The sequence below is a fragment of the Lepisma saccharinum genome, chromosome 1, assembly GCF_977018435.1.
Source record: "Lepisma saccharinum chromosome 1, izLepSacc3.1, whole genome shotgun sequence".
NCBI lineage: Eukaryota > Metazoa > Arthropoda > Insecta > Zygentoma > Lepismatidae > Lepisma > Lepisma saccharinum.
The window spans coordinates 94,799,344-94,825,576 of record NC_139229.1 but is presented as its reverse complement, the minus strand read 5'-3'; the positions used below and the strand labels follow the sequence as shown (position 1 = coordinate 94,825,576).

Here is a 26,233-nt window from a genome sequence, read left to right as displayed (position 1 = left end):
TTTCCTCAGAACTTGCATAAAGGTAAGGGTTGTATTGTGATTTATTAAGTTTTACGTATCACTAGTTACTATTAACAATATGCATAAAAATAATGATCAGGGACTTGACTTTTCATCAGCTGGACCTATCAACCTTTCCTGTATTCAAAAAAATAAACAAAACTGCATGGCGCAACTGACCTCTAAGGGCCAGGGCCTTAAGAATCACCAATATGGCTGCTCCGCCCGCTATGAATTTGTTGGGGGAGATTAGCCAGAGCAGCTTTTTTATTGGGTGACGCGTGGTCAGCGAATTGGGTCCCATCGCCGCTGTTTTCTGACTTTCGAGACTTGAGCCCGCTACTTCTTTTCAAGTAACTCGCCCATTTGTCCTCACGAGGTCGATAGAGTGACTACATGCAGAACACATGGGAAACATATGACAGACATTGTTTTTCATACGTAACTGGCAACATGTATCCTTTGTAATGATGTAGAAATATATGACATTCCTTCATGAAAATAAAAGATCTTTTTCACGTTATTAAATCCGGTGTTCTTGTTGGCACACCCTTTACTAGCATTTCATTCAGCCACCTAACTGTTTACGTTCTAAAGAAAAAATGTCCCCGGCGTATTGCGCCATGCTATAAGTCACATATATAGAAGTGTAATCACATCACATATAATATTGGTAAAAAATCAACGGAAACTTCGACTTTTGCACAACTTCAAGGATAATTAGACTCCACGCAAGTGTCGATGGGAATTTTTTGCGGACCCCGGGAACGATCAAATGCTGGGAAAGTAACGGTCGGTAACGATAAATAAAATTCAGCCATCGGGATCGAATCAGCCTAGAAATATGTAAATTTTGTATCCCCTTGATTTGAATAGTATCGAATTCAAGGAAACCCAAATATTATCACATGTTGAAGCCAAGGGATCAAATATGTCCTTGCACTGTGAGCAAGTACGCCGCTGATAAGAAATGGAAATAGTATAGGATAAAATGTATAAGATAAGATAAAATGTTCAGTTGTTTTAAAATTGCAAATAGAAGATTCATAGCATACTTAAGATATAAACATTCAAAAAGTGTGGTCATTATTTATTACAAGAAAGTAACATATTACAAATCCAACCAAATCCAAGCAACCTGTACTGCAGATAACCACATGGATCCGTGGCCTTGAAATTTAAGGCACACTCTTCTTCTTAGGGAATCCATTGCTCTTAATCACCTCGCGATAAAATTTAGCCGAGTCTTTCTCTGCCCTGGGTCTATCAGGGTGGTCAAAGTCCACTGAGTGAAGTCCATATCTCATGCTACAAAGGCGATGGAGAAAAATCAAATGCACTGAGTAATAAAGATCAAATAAGTATGAAACAATTATGATTTATGAGTCGATGGTGCTCCTATCAGTAATGATGGATATCAAATATTCACATGCAATGATGAAAATAATTTTTGAACGGTAAATTGTATAACTTTTGTGAATTTTATTAAATGGAATAACTTCAAAACCACTGGTACTTTTAAAAAAAAATTAAAATAATGATTTTATCAGTCCGTCGCCCCCCTCTTCCTCCCTCAAAATTGAGAATTTATTTCAAGTCACAAAAAAGCATAAATCGTTTGATTCTATAGTTAATACCAGTAACAAAGTTCAGTAAGTTAGTATTCAAACAATTCAAACTCAAAAACTGAGTCAGATCGAAAAAAATGAGTGTAAAATACAGAACCCAGGTTATGATTTCATATTCTACTATTTCATCTAAAGAATAAACGATTCCACACTTAAAAATCTTAAAAATAACAAAATAGAATAACTACGTATTTCTTGTATGAAATGTAAAAAGATTATGAAAAACCACTTTCCTGGATATTCACTCATCTTGTGGATCGAGTAGAAATCTCTCCCCAAGGATTTAATAATAATAATAATAATAATAATAAATTGAATAAAATTGATATACTTTATCAGTTTGTGTTTTGAATAACAATCACAAACATGCTAATTGTTATTATTATTTCTACTATTCAAGTTTTATAAATAGCCGGATACTCCCCTACAAAAATTTCTAGTCTTTTCCCAAAAGTGTGTTCAAATGCTCCAACAATAATACTCAACGTACAGAACAAAATTACAAGAAATACATTTAAATGATACGTTAAAAGAAAAGGCGAAAGTTCATACAAAACCTCACAATTAGTCCCATTAATGACAAAGCCAAGCCAGGGAAGGTCAGGGGTAGAGAATTTATGTATGATATCCTGAAATCTTACTTACGACTCACTTCCACCCATCCCCACTCACTTTTTGCTGACGACGTTAGTTACAACTATACATTCTAATGATTTAGGTTACAAGATTTGAAAACTATTACGCAAAGTGGGCCGAACTGGAACCTTAAAAATATTTAATCAATGAAGTGTGTACAAGCAAGTATCCTATTCAACATGCTACAAACTTACCTGGCCTCCTCGATGGCGCAGTGGTAGCGTCGTCGCCTTGTAATCAAGGGGTCCCAGGTTCGATACCCGGTGGAGGCACGAGCGGTTCGGATCCCACTTTAAACTGTAGGTCCAGTCCCGATTAGCCTTACTGTGCATAAAGTGGGCTTCAAACATCAAATCAATCAGTCAATACAAACTTACCTGTAGCCAAAGTCCCATTCGAAGTTGTCTACTAAACTCCAAACGCTGTAGCCCTTCACATTGCAGTCATCTAACTTTACAGCTTTGAGTACTTCATTTATGTAGCCCTTAAAGACAAGAAACATGCAGATTTTAATAACTCTCTGAATGTTAGTGACAATTGTTCTACATTAGCACGCTATGTTAATTGGATTATCCACGGTCTAGTGCTTTAAACTATAATTCTAACGCTATGTTTCTAGAGTGCACCTCTTCTCTCGTCTTCAAGCGAACAATCTTTTTTCCCGGTGCTGGGAATCGAACCTACGACAGACCTGTTATTATATTACAAATCCGCTGCTCTAAAGAATCATGGGGCTGTCTTGGAGTTGTTGGTTAGCGCATATTATTATCATTTTATTATTAAAATATTAATTCAGTTGGATGTAATACATATCCATATAATGTACGCAGCAGAAATATTTGCACACATTCATTGAAAATCTTGTTAAACTTTTCCACATGAAATATTCGAGGGTGGTTTGATAAGTAAAGCTAGTCTTCTCCCAAAATGAAATCCTATATTTGCCAAACTGTGTTACCTGCAGATAAGTTATCCTATGCTGATCGTGGATATCCCCCTTGTCGCCGAAACCGCTTTCCGTAATGTAAATAAGTGGGTTGTTGTATTGACGCTTCAACCAGTTCAGCAACATACGGAAGCCCCATGGAACAGTCTGGAAGGAAATGATATTATAATAAATTTGTATAACCCTTGGTGCAACAGCCCGTGAGGGCCAATGCCAGCCTGACTCCCACCAGAGGTGAGAGATCATTCAACCAGTTACGGGATGACATGTGGTCGGTACGACGAACACCCATAGGCGGAGTTTCATCTGTACATTCGGAGGTGTGGGGGGGCCTAACATTTTCTTAACATGCTTTTATCCATTATGAAAATCTCCACGGGAATTCTCCTTGGAAACAAATGATCCCCAAGTTATCCAAAATAAATGCAATTGTGTTAATGTCGAGTGTTATTTTTAAATACACATTTATAGATGGTTGCAAATTTATCAAAGAACATTGGGCCGTTATAGCTGCCAAAGAAATATAGTGGAGCTGGCAAAAAATTATGTGAAATAATCTTATGAAAATGACAATTACCTTGACAGCTGGTGGCCAGTAAAAGTCGAAAGTGATTTTTGCTTCAATGTCGTGACCATATGATGGAATAGGCAGTTCCGGTTCGCCATTTTCTATCAGTTTAGTGAAATAGTGATTCAGGCCGATGAAATCTGTAGCACCTGGAGAAGAAATGAGACACATGAGCAAAATATTAAGATTATAATATGTATGTGCAGTGCTCGAAAAATTATCTTCAAAGCTAGGCGCCAGCTCTGAAAATCAGGCGCCAAGAAACCACCTACTAGCAATTGTGCATACTAGAGTGTGTTTCAAAAGTCGCGCAACCCAAAGTTTGAAAATGTATATCATGAAAACCGTAAGAGATATTTACACTGGTTTTCTGCACTAAACTGATCATGTAGTCTATCATTGGGTTAATAAATTTATGTTAGCATTTATCCAAATAAAATAAATTACATTATTGAAAAAACATTGTTAATTTGCTGAAAACATCTTAGAATTGATTTTCAACCATAAATACAAACTCTTAACAATTTGTGGGATCATTTCTTGGTGGTTGACTAGTTGTAAAACAGTTGCTTTGTGAGGTACAGCAGAAGCAGGGTATTTTTCTTTGAAAACTTCTTGCACATGAGTGTAAGAATTAGTAGTATCATAAAATACTCTTCAGCAAAGCACACGCGCTGCTCCAATATATACGCCATGCTAAATCAATAAAAATAAACAGGCACAGTAGCTGCGAAAGTGAGCAAATAGAATTCAGGATAACCAGGGACAGTCTACGATTCTCTCAAGAGTTCAATTTCGGCACAAAATCTTGATTTAGTATTATTATTATATTATATAACATAATAATAATATAATTAATCATATTCAAAATTAGCACCAACCCCAGCTATAAACATTGTTAGCCCGTAAATGTATGGCCAATACTTAGGCACATGTTGCGTGCGTCTGTTGACAATATTTCGACCTGCTAGTGTTGCCATCTACGGAGATATGTCTCAAAAATGTAACTTTTACACATAAATTCGTCAGTCAAAAATCCATCAAATGTTGCACATGACCAATATTGGTCGTAAATGACAGATTGGCATGGCACCAGACATCTAATTTTGACCCTCCAATAATTTCTTACATATTTTTCTCACTCAGAAGTGCATTTCTGGAAAAATGTTAACGCTGCCTTCTGCCAGTTATTAATTTATCTATTTTTCTGTGTGGCGTAGACTGATAATTTTTTATCATTGGAAATATCTCAATGGATGAGGCTTTATAATGCAGAAAACCCGGTGTAAATATCTCTTACAGTTTTCACGATATACATTTTCAAAATTTGGGTTGTGAGACTTTTGAAACATTATGTATAAGAAGCTAAGTATCACGGTATTCAAAACATCGCTAAATCATTTGAGAAAGCAGGAAATGGGGGACAAAGAGTAAGAAATTGTTACTGATTCTATGAAATGTTCAAAACGTTGATAAAAAAAATGCTAACTTACGCTGTAATGCAATTTGGACTTAGAATCTTCAAAATTTCGTACATATTACAGCAAAAGATCACAGTCGCCGACCTGGCGACCGGGATTTTTCGAGCCCTGTGTATGTGTTAACATTAAATTATTCTGGAAAATAATTAGTGACCATAGAAACGCTTGATTTTTGTTTCTCCATCTTGATTTGATTTTTGTTTTAATTATTTATTGTTGCTTTTCTGCTACTTTTGGCTAATCGCGACGATGAGAAGTGAGTGATGATATGATGAAAGTGAAGAAGGAAATCGTAAATAACTGGATTCGAACCCGGGACACTTGGCGTCATAGCGCGCAGTGATAACCACTCCGACACGAAGATCGGTATGTTTCTCTGCCAGGGATTGTCTTAGACGAACGTAGTTCCACTCTGTAAACTCATAATGCCACCAATTAAAAAAAAAAGACAACTAGCGAATTCACTACCTTTCAAGAGTTGAATTTCTTCTGCTGTGAATGGCGGCAACCTCGACTTCTGCAACCCTTCTCGTTGGCTTTGCTTGTCCACATTCAGCCTCATTACACTCGGGTAGTCTCCTTCTGAACTCAACAGTGGGTGAAGGAACCAACCAATCTGCAAAAGAATGAAGGTTAACCTCGTTGTCTCACAAGTAAGGTTGCAAACTTGACGTGAAAACATGTGGGTCTGGTGGTAGAACGAAACGAAACAATTACAAAAAGGTGAAACAGATTAAACGTAAAAGGAGCAAGAAGCGCGAGGCGGGATACTTCTGACCATATCAGATTTTGAAAATGTCCTTGCACATAATTGTAATCTCCCCTCGTATACAATAGCTGATTTTAAAGTTGATCAATTTGGTGTCACCCTTATACCTACGTTGCATTACCAGCGAAGCGAACAGGACATTTTTTATACGATATTTGTTACTTTTTCTTGTTGTGGACCCCTTTGGGGGTGTTGGGGGGGATTTCTCCCTTTAAGCCCGCTTTAGACAGAATTTTCCTTAACATTTACGCCATGACCAAAATGCTACCGTATAAAGTGAGAAATTTTATGGCATTTCAGATGCCATGACATATTTCATGGCATTTCTCAAGGATTGGATCGATCCTATTTCCGTAGCATTTTTCGCAGCATAACCAATCAGAAGCGACCTCTAGGTCACGAGTGCAGCTGTAATGGCGGCCGCGCGAGATGTAAACAATGTATCACTTCACATTTTTTAAAGCCGATAACTATTCAACCTAGATGAATAACGTTTAATATAAAACAATATTAGGTACAAAACAATGGCGTTCCATAAATATATACTTTACAACATTTACTTGTGCACGTATGGAAGAATATTTTAGTTGTTTCAAATGTAAACATCCTGCACTCAGCATAGATGGTGTAGCTCTACGTGTCTTTCGTGCTGTATATGTTATACATTGTAATAGCAAAAGCTTACCGAAATTTTACATGAAATGCTTCCGTGTAAAGTACGATCTGCTATAAGATTTTAGGAAGCATTTACGTAGCATTTATGCTAGCAAGAATGTTGTTAGAGGAAATGCTTTCGTCTAAAGTGGGCTTTACCCTCCTCCCCCACTTCTCGGCAGCCCTAATTTCTGCCTTTGAATAATATCCTCTGATAATATATAGTATTAGTATATAGTTCTCTAGCCTCAAATTTATTATTGAAAGCTTATATTATAATATAAAAATGGCTTAAAGCATTATATCCAACAATTTCTGATCCGTACATTGGATTTGTGTCCTAAATACTATAAAACTCAGTTTAATATGTTAATTACTTGAAAACAGTGAACAATAACGAAGTGCTGCGTAGGCTAACCAGTGAATTGTAAGCCGCTTGTGATCAGATGGTATAAAATTCGACGGTATCTCGTCTCAACGATACATTCCCAAGTTTGTGTTTCTCAGGTTCGAATCCCGACCTCGGCTTGGATGTTCTTTGTGAGTGTTCCTTCATCATATCATCACTCATTCTCACCTTCTCAATTAGACAAAATTGGCGGAAAAGCGAGGTAAAGTAAACCAAACCTAGTGTTTTTTTTTTTTTTTTTTTATGCTGACAAAACCTTACCTCAAACATCACCGCCCTTTCAGCAGTTTCTCGGTCTTCCACTGTATTAGATTTCGGAACGTACCAACTGGAGTTCAAGGATATTCCAACCATGCCTGCACATAAAGAAAAGGTTTCAACATAGTTATCACAAATTTTGAAAATCCTGACTTATTCAATCACCATTATCATTCTTTTATGTCAAAGTTACAGAAATAAAAGCAACGTGTTACAAGTAAACTTGCTTTTCTTTCAAAAGTACCATTAATATACCAAAAATTTAACGCTTTGCATTGATTTGAAAGTGATGTGTTACTTTTCCAGACAATATAAACATATTAAGACATTTTAATTCAACCGTATGTACACAGACTACACCACCAACGTCAGGATTTTGGAATAACGATTTACTTGTAGGTACAAGTAACAGTTAATGTTCTCAGTAACTAGCGTACGCACTGTTACTCCTCAAACTAGACACGAGACGATCATGCTGGACATAAGTTTGTTTGAGACAAGACAAAACGGAAAATATGGACTAGAAATACCTTGTTGTCGATCTCTGAATTTCCTGTCATACAGGTGCCACACTCGAGCATGTGCGAGCAACATATTCCGACCAGCGATGTAGCAGCTTCTTCCTGGACATTTTTGACCGGGTGGAAAATCTCCCGATTCGTATGTTTCGTGGAGAAACACCTGGGGCTCGTTTATAGTCATCCATAGCTTCACCTGATAAAGACAAGAAAAGGGTCGTTTTAGGCCCGCCTTATGCTGATAGGCTGGGACTAGAACTACAATTTCAAGTTTGATCCGAACCTCTGTGCAATATGCCTTCACGAGGTATGCAACCCGCGACCCCTTGATTTTTGTAAGCCTTACCACCACGCTATCAAAGAGACCCACCTGAGAAAAAAATTATGTTCGGTTAAGATTATTGCTTGATTGATTTTCTTTATTTCACTTCGCTCTTCTGCCACTTTTGGTTAATCGCGAAGATGAGGATGAAGGTGATACGTTGAAATGATGATAGAACAATCACAAACACACATGGACAATCCAAGAGGATTATACTGGCTTTGAATCCAAATTACAGATCTCATTAGTCAGCAATAATTTTATCATCATGATTATTATTATTATTATTATTATTATTATTATTATTATTATTATTATTATTTGCAGTAAGGTTACAGTTAAGCTTACAATTTAGATTAGATTAGATTTTTGTTATTTAGTGTCGCTTTTCTGCCACTTTTGGCTATTCATGACGATGAGGATGAGTGATGAAATGATGAAATTGATGAAGAGATAATCACAAAGAACAGTCATGCCCAGCCCGGGGCTTGCAATTTAATTTATAAATATTCAAAATACGGAAATTTATCCAATAAAGGAAGTAACTATGTTATATATGCATATTTATGATAGTTAACTTACCCTGTCCCCGAAACTCTTAAAGCACAAATCTGCGAAATCCTGAAAATGAGTAATGATGCTCTCAGACACCCAGCCTCCTTCGTTATCCAATACTTGAGGTATGTCGAAGTGATGAATCGTAACCTACAGCAGGAGGAAGAAAAGGAAAGGTGAACATTAAAGAAATGGTTGGTCGAATGAACAAAGTCGCAGAATATATGCAATTGCTACCTGCCCATTTTACCATTGGACTAGCGTATGCGTATGCGCACTTGTGTCGATGGTTGCAACTAACAACCAGTGACTGAACGTTGATGTCATGCATTTTACTAACCTAACCATCAGATAAGAAAGAATGAATAAAATTTAAATTATTTGGACCATCCATCTTTTAATAACCATTTAAAAACGTAACCAATTATAACTTAGAGGAATTTTTTAGTGCTCTTTCCTCGGCTCCTACTGAAACATCTACAGAGACAGGGTTGTTATCGTCTTAAAACTCACACAATACACTTTCTACGACATGCAACATGGTTTGTTCTGAGAAGAAAAGAAAATTGGTAATCTTTTAAAAAATAAATAGTTTCAGAAACCAGTATTTTCAAAAATTTAACAAAAAATGAACATATTTTCCAAGCATACGGTGCAAATTTAAAAGTGGGTCTTAATGGGACAGTCTTAACTGCAAAATGGCATGCAGGACGGTTACAGATTTTTCAAATCATATTATTTACAATGCAAAACAATTAAGCATTCTAATAATTATTTGCTCACCACAACCTCGATTCCTTCTGCTCGCACTTCATTAATTAGTTTGTTGTAGTAGTCGATTCCTGCCTGATTAACCGAAGTTATCTTTCCAGTTGGTAGGATACGTGACCAGGATAATGAAATTCGATAAAAATTCACCTAGAAAAGAAAGCATTATGGCACCATATATTTAATAAACGAAAGCTTTTACAACCATATCTCATCTGTTTATTAGTGTAAAACATGTTTTCCGAAATTTTACAAGACTACTATACTATACTGAAAGGATAGCGCTATCTAGAAAATAATAACAACCCATGGCTCGACAGCCCTCAAAGGGTCTTGGCCTATCTCCCGACTGACTGACTGCCAGTCTCCCTTCCACAATCCCGGGAGTGAGGCCGCCAGTCGGTAGGTAACCAGGTAACCCCTGGCCTTCACGGGCTGTTGCGCCACGAGTTGTTTATTTATAATAGCGATATTCCAATGATAATTAATCGGATAAACTGAACTTTGCTGAACTGAATCCTTGTTATTTTCTACTTACGCCTAATGACTTCAAGCACTTGATATCTTCCTGGTACTTGTTGTAAGAATCACAAGCTATGTCTCCGTTCTTTTTATCTAGAATTCTCTCAGGGTTCGCGTGACAGTATCTGTCCCAGTTACACTCGCCTTTACCTGTGTAGGAAAAAAAAGATGATATACACACCATGTGTCCAGGTAATATGTACTCAAAACTGTATATATTTAAAACGATTCATTATAAGTTCCTCTGGTATGTCACATTCTCAAAGCAAATTCTCAAAATTCTCCTTTCTACCTGTTGACGTCATGCAAGCGCATGTACACATTGTCAATCTGAGCTCATTGACAAGCTTATCTTCTTAAGGTTTACTTAAATCAGATGAACTTCAAATATTGTTTTTACGAATTAATAATACACGGCAACGAATATTCTTACAAACGTGGTGCCGTGAATACGTATTTAAATGATATTCATGATATAATGAAATTATACCGGGTGTCCATAAAATCCCCTTACAACTTCAAAAATTCACTACAAATGCAAATGATGAGATATTTGAGTGATTTTTTTTTGTTGTACTCGTTTACTATTAAATTTTGTACTAATAGTAAATTTGTGTATTTCCGGTAACATAGTGAAGAAAGAGAGGTCCTCGAAAGAAAAATGGCTACTCCGCAAGAAAAGGCACAATGTGTGGCGTGGTTCACTGAAACAAAATGTGACACTCAGACTCAGCGAACCTTCAGGACTAGGTATGGGAAAAAAACACCAGCACGTCCATCAGTTCGTGAATGGTTGGTTGTTTGATTTGGTGTTTAAGTCCACTTTATGCACAGTAAGGCTAATCGGGACTGGACCTACTGTTTAAAGTGGGATCCGAACCACTATGTGCCTCCACCGGGTATAGAACCCAGGACCCCTTGATTACAAGGCGACGACGAGTTCGTGAATGGCACAGGAAATTCATGGAGACCGGTTCAATTTTCGATAAAGCAAGAAGTGGAAGAAAGCTAGTATCAGAGGATGTCATCGACCGTGTAAGACTAGCCTTTGTTAATTCTCCAAAGAAATCCATTCGCACTGCTGCCAGACAGTTACAGCTACCACCATCAACAGTGCACAAGATCCTACACCACAACCTGCGATTGATTGCGTATAAAGTGCGACTGTTGAATGTCATCGAGCCCAATGATAAATGATAAACCGAACAGCAAAACATTTGCAGTGGACATGCTTCATCGAATATCGAAGGATGCAATGTTCCTCAACCGAATGTGTTTTACTGGTGAGGCAACATTTCATGTTTCCGGTAAACTGAACACGTACAATGCTAGAATCTGGGACTCAGAAAACCCCCATGCGACAATGGACCTCAAATGAGACAGTCCAAAGGTGAATGTGTGTTGTGGACTGATGTTCAATCGAATCATTGGTCCATTTTTCTTTGCGGAGCAAACAATTACTGCAAATGTTTACCATGAACTTTTGACTGAATATGCGACACCACAACTGGCTGACCTTCAACCAACCGTCCTTTACCAACAGGATGGTGCACCACCACATTGGGGATTAAATGTTCGTGACTTCCTGGACCAAACATTTCCCGGTAGGTGGATTGGACGGGATGGCCCTATTCCCTGGTCACCTCGTTCACCAGACATAACCCCCCTAGATTTCTTTCTATGGGGCTACGTTAAAGACACTGTGTATCGAACACATGTACGGAACATTACTGACCGCAAACAAAGGATCACTGATGCCATTGCCACCATTGATGAGGCTATGCTAGAGCGGACATGGCGCGAAATCGATTTTAGCCTTGACGTCCTTCGTGCAACCAATGGTGCCCATATTGAGGTTTATTAAGTTATGAAAAAAACTTCAATATATACTGCTACTATGTGACAAATTTAATTTACTTATCTCTTCATATGTGTTTGGAATAAAAGCTTGAAGTTGTAAAGAGACTTTATGGACACCATGTATAACGATATTGAACACGACATTTAAAGAGGTTCTACTGTTCTCGCTACAGGGACAATCTCGAATGAATATTTTTGGCGCCAAAACATTTTAGCCAATAATTTTCTCTGCAATGAGTTCAGACAAAAATCGACCAAATGGAGTATTTTGATGGCTCTAAGAAATAGCGTGCACAGGATATTTTGTCGGAGGGGGGTGGAATTGTAATAGTGGACATCACATAGCCGCGTTGTAGTTAGGGGTAGGATATCATTTCTAACCCTATTTTTAAAGAATGTTCAAAGACTGGAATGGAAGTAATTTTGAGGTGAGTATGCATTTACCACTTTGATTCTCCCGAGTCCTCTCTTTAGTGCTTTCATTTGAAAATGTTGATTTTCTCAAAATTTCTCGTAAGACTGTAGCCCATCAGTTTCCTCTGCGTACGCCTATGGCTTTAAGAATCCAGGACTGACATTTGGTATAATCTATTTTGTTTTATTCTTCTTTGTAGCTGATCAGTGGTGATTCATTCATTCTTAGTTTTGGACTTTTAACCACTGTGTTGATTTTAAAATACCAACGTTTCGGAGGCTGAATCTGCTTCCGTCTTCAGGGTAGTGGTAATCTACTAAATCATAGGGTGTCTATAGGTGGGTTTCATGTGACGTCAGGATTCGCACCGCCGCCATGTTTGCGGCAAAGCTGCGCCAAGTGCATGTTTGGTGTTAGTACCGTATAGTGGGGTGACTTCAGACATGCGAGGTGACTTCGGACACGTGCATGAGCAAAACATTCCATTGTTGTGGGTCAGACGTAGGCCGCCACCGAAACGCAACAATGGGAAATAATCTAAGCTAACCTTCTTACAATTGCATTATAATGGGTTCAAGGTCAAGTATCTTGTGATCAGCGGAGAAATAACACATTATTGTAGCCAGTCGGCTTGTCAACTTTGCATTGACTCCAGTAAAACCTCATTGTGCAGACGTGTGTGTTTGACATTAGCACCTTATGAGTAACGAAATACTATCTTAATTTATATAATTTCTTGAAGCATACTTTGTGGGATCATAACCGTGTATCGTTTCTATTTTCGGTCCGTTTGTATTGAATTTCAGTGTATTGTGAGCGTGAGGTGACTTCGGACATGCCAAGGAAATATAAAAATAAGTTAAGAGGACGTTCCTACCAAAACTATTTTATCGGCAGTAAGATTTAAAGAGGGTTCCAGATGTCAATTCCGGTCTCACAGAAAATGAGAATGAACAACATTGAGTGGTGACTTCAGACAAAATAAAAAGTTATTCTTAAAATGTATTTTTGGATGTAATATAGTTTTAACAGTTCGGGATTGTTTCTAAAACTCTGATACACATAATTATTACATTTTGTGCAGATACATGTATTATTGTGAATATTGATCTTACGGTACTGTGTAAAATGTCGGTAACATTGCGTAAAAATACAACGAAAAAGCCAACTCTAGTTCACCTGTGTTTAATTACTTGAACCAGTATATGGAATCAGTTTGTTTTCGTATTTATTAGTGGTTCGGATTCTGCTTGAAATATTTGCATTCTGTAAGTAACCTATGTTTCCCGCTCGGGGTGGGTACAGTTAACTGAAAATTATCAGCCATTATCTTATATGTTTCCTTTTAACGTTTGTTCAAGCTCAGTAATTTGAAATGTTGAGTTGTTCAAAAACAGTAATGTCACTCCTTGCTTTAACAATTTGGAATATGCAGCCTCAGTGACGGAGTGGTTAGCACAACGCACTACGATGCTAGGGTTCCCGGATTCGAATCTCGGTCTGGGCATAACTGATCTTAACGACTAGCCAAATATAGCAGAAAAACGAAGTAAAATAAACCAAATTAATCAATCAATTTGAGGTACTCATATATCATTAACATGTTTTAACCAAGCAGTGCTTTTTTATGACAGTACGCAAGACCTACTAGCGGCACCTTTTCTCATGAATAGGACAACAATTAATAACAGTTTGTGTTAATGAATGTAATATAAATAGTCAAGTAAAAGCGTGCAATTATCAAGATGAATTTAACTTTGAATGTTATAATTTATATCGTCAAACTTATCATCACCTTTCTACCAAATAAAACAATAACAAGGAAACTCTGCTTGCAAGTATGATAAAAAACACCAGTTAAATCCATTTGTACTAAAAGTCACAAATGCGATATGTGAACTTAACCTGAAAAGAAATGTTCAGCCCACCGCTCTGTACTGTTTGTTTTGTTCATTAATGTTGGCACGATTTATTCTCGCCATGACGGCGTATTCTAATCAACAATCGGAAAATTCTGTGCCGTGAATTGCACCTTCTGTTCTTTCTCGGAAAATTCTACAATAAACGTGAGTACCTATTAGATCTAAACAAACTAATATTGCACAAAGTATACCACCGTAAACAAGGTTCAGATCTCCAGCCCGCCCACTTGAATTCCGAATGTTTACAAGAACCCCGCCACAATCATGGCTGCTCAATCCCACAATGCAACAGTTTGTGACGTAGGTGAAACACACCTATATAGAGAGTGAGAATAAAGGGTTGCCCTGACCACCGAGAATAATCCTCCAGGGCAACCACTTTTCTCGCTCTCTATACAGGGTGTTTCGTAAGTTCATTTACAACGCTTGGAAGGTGATTGTGCGAGTGAAAATAAGGTGGAAAGTTCATGTAACGAAATTCGGGAAACGGCTTTGTTGCCGAGTTATTGTCGTTTGAAAACGTGGGAAAATGATTTTCCGAAGTGAATAATAGCAAATCGGGTGGAGAGAAGTCGTCGGTGTTGGGCGGACCACTAAGAAATTGGGTACGCTCCTGTCAAAAAATCACGCGGCAATGTTGTGCATTGTCGGCGCAAGGGATTCCCCAAAGGACGCGAACGAAGATGTTGACGGGTGTGGGGTGGGTGTGCGTTCTGCGTGAGCTGGTATCGACGAAAATTGGCATGTGTTGAATGGCACCAAAAAACAAAGAAAATTTCCTGAGCGAAGGGCACCATGACGTGAAAACGAAAAAAATGCACTGTCATAGGTTGCATACCCTGAAGGGCACACAGTATGCTTAATGGAGATGTGAAGGGAGCCTCATCACAGACGGTTTTCAAAGTGTCCACCATGTACTTCCAAGCAGAGGCGACAACGGCGAATCAAGGATTGTTTAGTGCGACCCAACAACCCCGGCGTTTCTGCTATCGATGCTGCAGCTACATTGATACAGGCAACGAGGTCCTTGGCTGACACGACAGGTGTTTCGTAAACGAGGTGTTTCATCTCTCCCCAGAGGAAGAAATCCAGGGGCGTAATATCAGGCGATCGAGGTGGCCATGGCACAGGCACTCCCCTGCCAATGCACTGGTTGTGGAATACGATATTGAGGAAATGGAGCACATTCCGATCGAAATGGGGGGGGGTGCACCGTCATGTTGAAACCACAGTCTTTGTCTCAGTGCCAAGGGCACGTCCTCTAGTAGTTCGGGCAAAACCTCACTGAGAAATTCTTGATAAGTGGGTCCACATAGGCGAACAGGGAGAATGTACGGTCCAATCAAATGGTCATGCAGTATCCCGCATCACACATTCACTGCAAATCTGTTCTGATTATGTGCCACTAGCAGTGCATGTGGATCTTCATGTTCCCACACATGACTGTTTTTACTATTGAATACACCAGTTTTAGTGAAGATAGCCTCATCAGTCCATAGTACCGTATTCTGAAAATTGGGGATAGTTTCAATTTGATGAACAAATCATTGGCAAAAGTCCTCACGTGGGCCAAAGTCCCGAGGTAAAAGGTCTTGCACTTTCTTCAATTTGTACGTGTGCATCCCCTCTTCTTCCAGGACTCGCCACACATTCACATGGGAGGTGTTTCGTTCGTGGGCTAGTACGCGCGTACTGGTGCCTGGATGATCCATCACTGCAGTTAGCACATCTTCCACAAACCGTCGTGTTCGCACACTTCGCGGTCGTCCAACTTCTCGACTAGGTGGCAACACTGATCCTGTTTCCCGAAGTCGAGTGTCTGCAGTTTGAAATAAGGTGTGGAAAACGTGCCCAATACAGACGCCTTGCAGCACGGCTATTACCTCCAGCCTCCCCATAAATTAGATGCATGCCCGCCAGCTCTTGGGACGTGTATGCAGCCATCCCTTACACCGGGCTACAAGTGTTTATGGTCATTAACACTAGTACACTTCACAGAACACTATGGGCTGTGGCTAAGAATTAACACGTAACACTGTTAGGTCAAATGTTTGACCAACACTACTGTCCAAGAACCTCACGTCTTTCCATTCAACCGTGAATGTTTAACAACCTGCTGCTGGCACAGCACCTGAAGCACGAATGGCACAGACACGTGCGCTCCTTCATGAGGAAACCTATACTGTTGGCGCCCCTAGCGGAAAATGTGGTACTTAACGCCAGATCACACGGACACCCATCTGCCCTTCAGGGTATGCAACCTATGACAGTTCATTTATTTCGTTTTTACGTCATGGTGCCCTTCGCTCAGGAAATTTTCTTTGTTTTTTGGTGCCATTCAACACATGCCAATTTTCGTCGATACCAGCTCACGCAGAACGCACACCCACCCCACTCCCGTCAACATCTTCGTTCGCGTCCTTTGGGGAATCCCTTGCGCCGACACTGTACAACATTGCCGCGTGATTTTTTGACAAGAGCGTACCCAATTTCTTAGTGGACCGCCCAACACCGACGACTTCTCTCCACCCGTTTTGCTATTATTCACTTCGGAAAATCATTTTCCCACGTTTTCAAACGTCAATAACTCGGTAACAAAGCAGTTTCCGGAATTTCGTTAGACGAACTTTCCACCTTATTTTCACTCGTACAATCACCTCCCAAGCGTTGTAAACAAACTTACGAAACACCCTGTATAGACACTCTATGATTTAGTAGATTACACACTACCCTGAAGACGGAAGAAGATTCAGCCTCCGAAACGTTGCTATTTTGTTTTGTGTCATGCAAATAATACTTAAAGGTAATACTTGAAGTTTAAACTTCACCTTAAGGGACTCTAACCTGTTCATCCCTGCCTGCATAAAACTATTTCTTTCGTGCAGTATATCTTTCATCCTTATTCAAGAGGATGATTTTGTTTCTACTCGAGTTTACATATGAAAATTACTATCAGTATTGCGCTGTATAAATTACACACTAAAATAAAATTCCTTGACCTTGTGGCCACACTGTCTGCTGCCTGCAAACATTACTTGTTGTTTTGAAACAAATTGGTAGAGCGAATGAAACAAAACTCCTGAGTTAATAGACAATTCCTGAATACTAATAATGCTCTTATAACCATATCAATTTTGTTTCAATACACTCACCATCCGCATTCCATGCTCCTTCTACTTGATAAGCTGACGTAGAAGTGCCCCATTTGAAGTCCTCAGGGAAGACGTCGTGACAGAATTCATCCTTCAGTGGCAGAGACACATCTGGTGGCATTGATATGCAAACTGGAGTTTCCTTCGCCATTTCTGCTTGTGCAAGGGGATTCTTGGAAATATTTTATTGAAGTTCTAAAGGACGCCAGAGCTCCACTGTCAAACAAAATAAAGCAAGATACTTTGTAATATTTCCTGATAATGACAAATACGCGTGACCTGTCTAGAAACAAGGTGGAATATCTACAGTACGGTGCCTCCGAGATCAGAAATCCAATGGGGTGTTTACTATCCAAGTTTTCCGATGGAGGCGCCAGTGTAGCAGTGTCCGAATCCATGAATGTCGTTTTCATAGGGTGCCTCATGTAGCAGGGAATCAATTCTTGTCATTTTGCAGAGATTTTATATAATTTATAAAATTTCTGCAAATATATTACATAACATATGGTTCGTTTTCATAGGGTGACTCATCTAGTAGGGAATCTATTCTAGTCATTTTGCAGAGATTTTATATAATATATAAAATCTCTGCAAATATATTACATTTCCAAGATTACATGGGAAGAATTCACTATTTTGAATCACTTTAATTTTATAGTGTATGAGATTACACGGTGTGAACATGGATGTGCGCAGGATATTTTCTAGGTAGGGGCAAGGAAGGTTTTTTTTTCAGGTGGGGGCAAACAAGGTACATTTTCCCCAATAATAGTGTTGTTCCCTCAAAAAACATTGCTTAAATTTGAATTTATCATGTTCGTGCAATAATTAATACATATTATTGTGGCTGAAATGAAATTATATGTGTGATATATATAATTTTTGTTTGACTTTCATTTCGCAGGGGAGAGGCACGCCCGCTACCCCTTCCGGACTCCCATGGGAGTGAATAGATACTGGTGATGTTAAAAAGGGTAACTTCTGTCCTTTTTAGGGTTTTGTTTGATTGGGGACTGAACCTAGTTCCTAAAGTGGGAGCCAAACTACTACGTGGATGTGGTGATTAAGGGAGAATTCAAACCGAAGAGACACGCGACACGAGAGTTTCACACCGAAGAGACAAGATGCACGCAACACGCAACAAGCGATACTTGTTTCTTTGCTGAGTTTGAATAATGGTACCGATATAATTGCATTAATCAGTTTATTAGTCACCCGGGAAAACGTAACAAGAGACATTGTTATGTCTAAATCGCAGTGTGAAATATGTGCGCAAGTTATTGAAACTCAGGACAGGCATGTTGTGCTATGAGAAAACTGAGAAATAATATGCACTGACCTCACACTGTATACGCTAGACTTTCCAGCCTGGATAAAGCGAAGACCTAAACACTAGAGAAATGGTTCTCAACCTTCGTGAAACCATGTCCCGGTATTTTTTATTTTTTTTTAAGTTAATGCCCTTAGCCAAAGAGTTTTCCTCGTAAATCTTTACAGCATTTAAGATTTTTTGTGAATTAACATGTAGCCTACCTATGAAATTAAATATTGATAAATAAATTCTAGCATAATCATAAAGAGTAATAATAGTTTGATACCATGTTGACTGATCTGTTTTGGACTAAAGTGCCTCCATATGCTGTTTTCTTTTTCAAATAAAAGCAGTCACTTCGTAATTGGCGAAAACACGGCCTCTTTACACGATGTTGAAGGCAAATTACAGCCGATAACTGGATAAAAAAGCAAAAAGAACTTTCTGTTTAAATCTTAGAACATTGTACATATCGATACTTCATTATATCAACAAATTTGAACTCCAAACCAAAGTTGTTAAAGGTCCAGGAATTTTAAATAAATTCAATTCCGGTCCAGGAGAGAAAATCAGCAAGATTAAATGGGTTCTGGACCGTAAATAACATTTTTATCTGTGAAGTATTTCAATTCGGTCCAAGAACTTTTTATCCGGATGAATTTAAATACTGTCCAGGAACTTTTTTCTGAATGAATTTAAATTCGGTCCAGGAACTTTTTTTCCAGGATCAATTTAAATATGGCCCAGGAACCTGTTTTCCTAACCAGTTTAAATAGGGTCCAAGTTCCATATTGAAATGAAACAATACGTAACTTGGATCGAATTTTAAATTGTGCGAGAAAAAAAGGTTCTGGTCCTATTGAAGAATCCAATAGAACATATGGGTTCTTGGACCTCCAACATCCCTGCTTCTCATTACGGACCTGACCTGACGAAAAACAATTATCCACTTGTGAGCGTGAAAGACTAATCCAGGTGCTGGCGGTCATGAGGATCTAAGGAACAAGGCCGTGCAAACGGTAGAAATGGGTGCGCGTGTTCCTTTTCTCGGTTGAGACCCAGGGACGGCGACAGGGGTGGGCACGGGTGGGCAAGCGCCCACCCAAAAAATCCTGTGCCCACCCGATTGCCCACCCAATCAAATTCACTAAGTACATACACTTAGGGATATGTGAATGTTTCAATAAATAAGTATATTCTCGTATTCATTACTTGTATATTTTACTCATGAAGATTATGTATACTAGAAATGTTCACATATCATCATCCCATAAAAAGCTGTCTTAACTTTGTCATTAGAATGCAAATAAAGAGAATTACTAGAGAACTTGAAACAAAATAAACTGTCATCAATTGAATACTTCTATAATTAGAAGCAGCTAGTAGACTTAGGAGGTGCAAAATTATGCAGGGTATGGTCAAGATGAGATCAGGATTTAGGGTGATCTTGAGGACTGCAGCTCTGGGCCTTCACTGGGGAAAACTGCTTGGAAAAGTACAGCATAAATAAAAAAATGAGGTACTTCGGATGTAATGAAAAATGTAGAAATACGTATAATTAACCACCTCATGTAGCTTAGCGAAAAGTTATAACTGAGACTGTGGAGGGGATTGGAGAGGGGTCTTCGTGTTGTAAGCTCCGGGCCTTCACATATATAAATCCTGGCCTGCGCATGATTAAAATAATCTCTAATAAATAAAAATAAAAACCCCATCTTAGCGTTGCTTCCTCTAGCAACACAATAAATTATTTCGACTTTTTAATTAGGTCTACATTGAAATTCCAGAAGTGTCTCTTTCTTTATTTCATTACAATTTTTACATACATGTCATCTTCAAATGTCTACGTGATATACAAACAACAACTTTGTATTCGTTCTGCTAATAAATACTAATAAGAAGTAATCACAATAATCACTACAATACCGAGGTGTATAAATTGTGATGTAACAGTTACGTGGGTTTGGAAAAAGCTACAGAATTATTGAATTGATAATAGCCTATCAGTTACGTAATCATGCCATTTTTCTTGTGATTAACTTACGTAGAATTAAAAGAAGAAAGGGGTTGGTAGGAAAGCTTTGTTTTGAGGGCATCAGAGAACTAATCAATCACGATGAGAATGCTTTAAACTTTAGAAGCATCAGAGGTTCAGCCAAAAAGGTCGACAGAATCTGTAGATGCAGATGAAGGTGTCACGAAGTATCAATTCGGAAATTTTGTTTCTTTGTATTTAAATCCACTTTTATGCTCAGATAGGCTAATCGGGAGGTGGCAGTAGAAGCCAGAACCTCTTCATTATAAGGAGGCAACGTTATGCCATTGGAGAAAAAAAATATTCAGAAAGAACTTACAGGAAAGGTGTCATTTTATCACCACATTTAAGAGGGTGTATTGCCAGAGACAAATATTTGAGACTTTCGGAAAACAACGTTATTGTTCACTGAGTTGGCTGCCTTGATCCAAGAATGAAAAACAATATGAAATTGAAACTACCACCTCACTTTCGAAGGATATGAACTAATGAAACTCCACTTTTGAAAGAGTAAGTTGTTGCTGATTCGACTGATTTGTTCTATGTGAAGTCACTTTTCTGCTAATTTGGCTAATGGCGACGATGAGGTTCAATGGTGATTAGCTGAAAGTGACGCAGGACGAAAACAAATGCACGCAGACACTGAAAATACAACCCACCACAAATTATTATTTTGACTGTGGTTCCAGGCGCCAGAGATTCGGTCACCTGCAAGATTTCCAGGGTATGCTTGGCAGGATAGAGGTTGACATTTGAGCGCTTTCGAAAAGGTCGCGCAATACAACCCAAATTATCTGTGAAAAAGAGATGAATTACCGGTTATAGTGATCAATTTCGATGAATTCCTTGTGTCCAAAATCACATTCTACAAAATGTAAACTATTTGTTACCTCAGTGCATGTGTTTATCTAACCACACGTGCATCACTTCTCCCGCATGAGTAACGAAGACTAACTTCAGAAAACGAATAGCAACTTAGCAAGGAAATAATCTCTTCAATTCTTAACAGATTTTTCATTGTTACTTGATTATTACTTTTGGGCGATGTCTTGTCAAAATAGCCTTGGGATACTTTATGCAGAATGAAGAAAGATTTTTTTTTCGAGTGTGTGCGCACATTCCCAATAAGACATTAATTTTAATCCAAATATCAAGTGGCGGCAATTAGGAAGAACAAGTCGGGAAAGTCCGCCCCCCCGCCACATTATGCCACTCGTTGCATCCTACCAAAAAAAGTAAACTGTCCTTGCCCCCAAGTTTTGGCACACGATCGCCGTTACTGCAAACATACATTCAGACATTTGTCAGTTGCAATAACCTTGTAAGCCAAGAAAAGTGATCATTAACCCCCAAGTTTCAGTCAAAAACTAATATGATGAAAATTAAATGATCAGGAACATGCATTTAAATTACCAGAAAGTAATTTAATTCTTCACCATTGTCTACAATCACACTTTCCATCACTGTGGCAGATAACTATATAAAATTGAGTATGTGCCATGCATTTTTTACACTTGAAGGACAAAATGTGATGCAACCGATTCACATTTATTTCACTACATTGACATGAATGAAAGAATGTGATTCGAATGTATGGCTACGCACACACAAACACTTCCTTGAAATAATTGTATCCATCGGAGATAAAGAAGTGGTACAAGATCCGAGAATATATTAGAAAAGAAAGATGAAAGACACCAAACACACATACATTTGAAGAATGGAACGACAGAAGGTGAAACGGAGAAACAGTTAACAAGCTGAGAAAGATATAACAAGGCATTAAAGAGTAAGAATGAAAAGGGAAATCGGGAGTGTAAGAGGGGAGGGGATACATATACATGTATGTCATACATATATGTATATGGCCTTACATTTATACCTGCCCACCCTAATCTATAAATATACAGCTTCTGCCCACCCGGTGAAAAATTTCTGGCGCCGTCCCTGTTGAGACCTCACGAGTCACGACTTGCGCAGACTTGTTTTCGGTCGCTTGCTTGTTGCCTTCGTTGAAAAGAACGCTTGAATAACCATCCCATCGCGCTGCAATGAAAATCTTAGGGCCATGGGGGGAGTTTGAGCCAGTAGGGCCAGGCCCCCTCTGGCCCCTCCAGAACTCCGCCTATGCTTAGGGCAACCAAGTGACGAACGAAATTGTTTAGGGACAAGACAGGGGTGGCGTGGGCACCGGAAAAGTTTGGCAATGAACAGCCACATTTGCTCAGAATTTCCTTGCATAAAGTACATTTCCCTTTATGTAGCAACACTGCCCGCCGCTATTGTGATAGCTGCAGCCTCACGTTACCTCATCGACAGCTCCTATTGGCTGCGGTTCCTGGATCGGATGCCGGAGCAACACGTGACGGGTTTGTGACGTCACACTAATATGGTTCATTGCAATATGTAACACTTCGACGAGGGACGTTTTTGAATGTGGCCCACGAGAGAACAACAGCGTTAAGATTTCCTTCCTACGCTACGGTTTCCACAACCGCAGTGTGACATTCCAATGTAAAACGTACTCGCGGACATTTTTAGAAGGTAACTTTTGATCCGTCAACCCTGGTCCAGGAATTGTAAATAAGTTCAATCCCGGACTGGAAGAAACAATCACCACACGTAAATGAGTTTAGACAGTGTAGATAGAACCTTTTCATATTTAAAGCATTTCAATTCGGCCCCGGAACCTTTTTACCGGATCAATTTAAATACGGTCCAGGAACTCTTTTCAATGAAACCATGCGCAACTTGGACCGAATTTAAATTGTGCGAGACAATAGGTTCCGGTGCTGCAGCGAAACCCAATAGAACCCATTAGAATTTATGGGTTCCTGGACATTTAACAACCCTGCTTCAAACACGTTGTAGAGTCTAAATATAGCTCGTTGGAGTGAAACATTCACTGTGCATACGTGAACAAACTGAGGCGTCTATTGAGAAAACGGCACAGTCCGAGAGACACGTAAGCGACATGTGACACGTGCATCTTGCCGTGTTTCTTCGGTCCGAAAGGTTGCATTGATTACTGAGCGTTCGCTTCCAAGCCACACATGTCGCGTGTCTCTTCGCGGTGAATTCTCCCAAACAACTTGAGTACTGTACACGTGTTTTCGAAACACTGTACTGCAAACTGGAATCTAACGGCCCTCTTGGTCTAGTGACTAATAGTACATTAAACTATGTGAGTTCTGAGTTCGAATCCCGTCAAGGTCGACCTCCGTGGCGGGCTGGTTATCACAGCGACCTACGTCGCCAGGGGTCTCGGGTTCGAATTCCGTGCTGGGCATGGGTGTTCTTTGAGTATTGATTCATCAATTTCATCGTATCATCACTCATGACATATTTTGTTCTTTGAGTATTGATTCATCAATTTCATCGTACCATCACTCATGACATATTTCCTAGCCTAGCGTAACGCGTTACAAAACCAAGTACCTAGGTTCATTCTTCATCCAAATTTATCAATTCACATTTCACCCTCCTCGTTGCTATTAACCTCGAGGTAGAAGAGCGACGTAAAATACAAACTGCAACAACGTAATTCCATCAGAAATAAAACCGTAAATACTGGGTGCTCTATTTTCCAACGCAATTATCCATTTTTAATATTACAGCACCTAACATAATGAGCATGCCACTGTAAATAATAACCATGGTAAACCATCACAGCACTAGGTAAGAATTCTTGATTTAAAGCAAGCTACTTACGTGATAGCCTCAGGCTGTCTTCTTCAATTAGAAGTTGCGTTCGTGTAAAGCAGCCGACAATGTTAAACTTTGTTTACTTGAACCCCAAAACCTGGCACTTTTTTACTTCCTATGTGGAAATTTCGTGACCCTGATACTGCCACACGATTGGGAATGAGAACTGTCTATTGCACTGCTATCTCTAATGCCTTGAATAAGGCTACAGAACAGCACATAGCATGAACACTTGGCCAAGGTCACTGGAACAATCTGTCCACGTCGCTCGGCCAGGCAATGATGTGAGAAATTGAGTTAAACAACCCACCGTGTTTCAGTGGCGGATTAACTACCTTATCTGAGAAAGATTGCCCTTTGCATTAACCGTCACTCACCATGTTCAGTGAAGATTTATTGTTAATTTTAGACGCTGGGTGGAGTATCGTAACTTTAAAAATCAAGGAAGTAGAGATCGGCATTTATTCTACCTTAATTCACAATCTGTCTATGCCCAGAGGATCCAACTGGTGATTATTTTGTTAGCAATTGTATCGTATTCATTCAATATGTAATTTACATTTTGGTATCTCATGGAAGGGTGAATTGAATACATAATTTTATAGATGTTAAAAAAGAGAGAAGTCTGCTATCTATTTCCCTCATGCTAATTAAATATTTATTAGTTTTAGATGCCAAGGGCGATTCACCCTTCGTTGTGCCCACAACGTGTTTGGCTAGGCCCTTAATGGGACTCATTCATAAAAAATGTGGCAACCATGTATGTGTGCTGCGTGATTGCCTCGATTATGCATAGGGTGTTGCTTTTTGAGGGCTAGTGAGGTCAAAACGAAGCTGCAAAGAGAACAACGTGACTAAGAACGTTGATGTCCTCTACGAAAATTTGTCGGTACTGTACACCCAACACCAAAAGTAATTGCCCATCATCATTTTCATTCAGTCTGCTTTCAACCATACAATAATAATGAATGAATTGATTGATTGTTTTACATATTCCTGCTACTTTTGGCTAATCGCGAAGATGAGGATGAATGGCGATATGAATGACCATCTCATCGGACATGGACGACAGAAAATGTTGATTTGTTGTTTTAAGTCCACTTTATACACAGTAAGGCTAATCGGGACTGGACCTACAGTTTAAAGTGGGATCCGAACCACTTGTGCCTCCACCGGGTATCGAACCCAGGACACCTTGATTACAAGGCAACAACGCTACCACTGCTCCATCGGGGAGGCCCTGGATGACAGAAAACAAATCCTACAGAGGATTATCCTGGCTGCAGGTCCAGGCGCCAGTGTCTCGTTAGTCTACAAAATTCAGTCCAGGGTATACTATATGGAAGCAAGGTTGTCATTTGGGTTCCTTTCTAAAGGGTTACCCTTTACACCCCTAAACATGAATTAAAATAAAACGTCAATAAGCAGAGGATATCTGCAGAATCTCACTCTTAAAAACAACACAGGATGTAGAATAAAAAGGAATGAAATTAACGATGGACAATTTGCCATCCGCTGTACAATCAGTGGCTAAAATAACGGTAGACAAATTACCCATCACTATTTTCGTTCTTTTATCTTGTGCTGATCATAAAAGAGATGTTGTTCTCTGTTTATTAGCATTTTGTTCAAATTATAACTGTCTCATGATGGAAAGCAGAGCGAATAACATGGCAAAACAGAATTCTAATTTAACTTTAATGTGGACTCTAGGACAATGCCAATGTCATTCCAGCCCCCTTAATGGTTTGGTGGCAGTGAGGTTGTCTGTCTTTCTGGCATTTCAATAGATAGGATC

General features: G+C 39.1%; 1 protein-coding gene across 1 annotated transcript; it reads right to left on the bottom strand.

The window, feature by feature from the left end:
- Positions 1-1,081: 1,081 nt before the first annotated feature.
- LOC145984984 (cytosolic beta-glucosidase-like) lies at positions 1,082-24,687 on the bottom strand. Its single transcript, XM_083118468.1, has 12 exons — positions 24,442-24,687; positions 17,384-17,599; positions 10,051-10,184; positions 9,528-9,662; positions 8,772-8,894; positions 7,880-8,063; positions 7,353-7,447; positions 5,728-5,875; positions 3,788-3,927; positions 3,223-3,357; positions 2,642-2,748; positions 1,082-1,308 (listed from the first exon to the last, which is right to left on the bottom strand). Exons 2-12 carry the CDS (start codon positions 17,532-17,534, stop codon positions 1,179-1,181), a joined length of 1,482 nt encoding a protein of 493 aa, XP_082974594.1. The 5' UTR covers positions 17,535-17,599; positions 24,442-24,687; the 3' UTR covers positions 1,082-1,178.
- Positions 24,688-26,233: the final 1,546 nt, after the last annotated feature.

What these genes read in the sequence shown, in the direction of transcription:
- LOC145984984 (XM_083118468.1), bottom strand. Translation starts at nt 17,534, where the DNA reads ATGGCGAAGGAAACTCCAGTTTGCATATCAATGCCACCAGATGTGTCT. An exon ending in CAGAAGGAATCGAGGTTGTG is followed by an intron (nt 8,895 to 9,527) that starts GTGAGCAAATAA and finishes CTCCTGCTGTAG; the next exon opens with GTTACGATTCATCACTTCGA. An exon ending in ATAGGATAACTTATCTGCAG is followed by an intron (nt 2,749 to 3,222) that starts GTAACACAGTTT and finishes CTTGTCTTTAAG; the next exon opens with GGCTACATAAATGAAGTACT.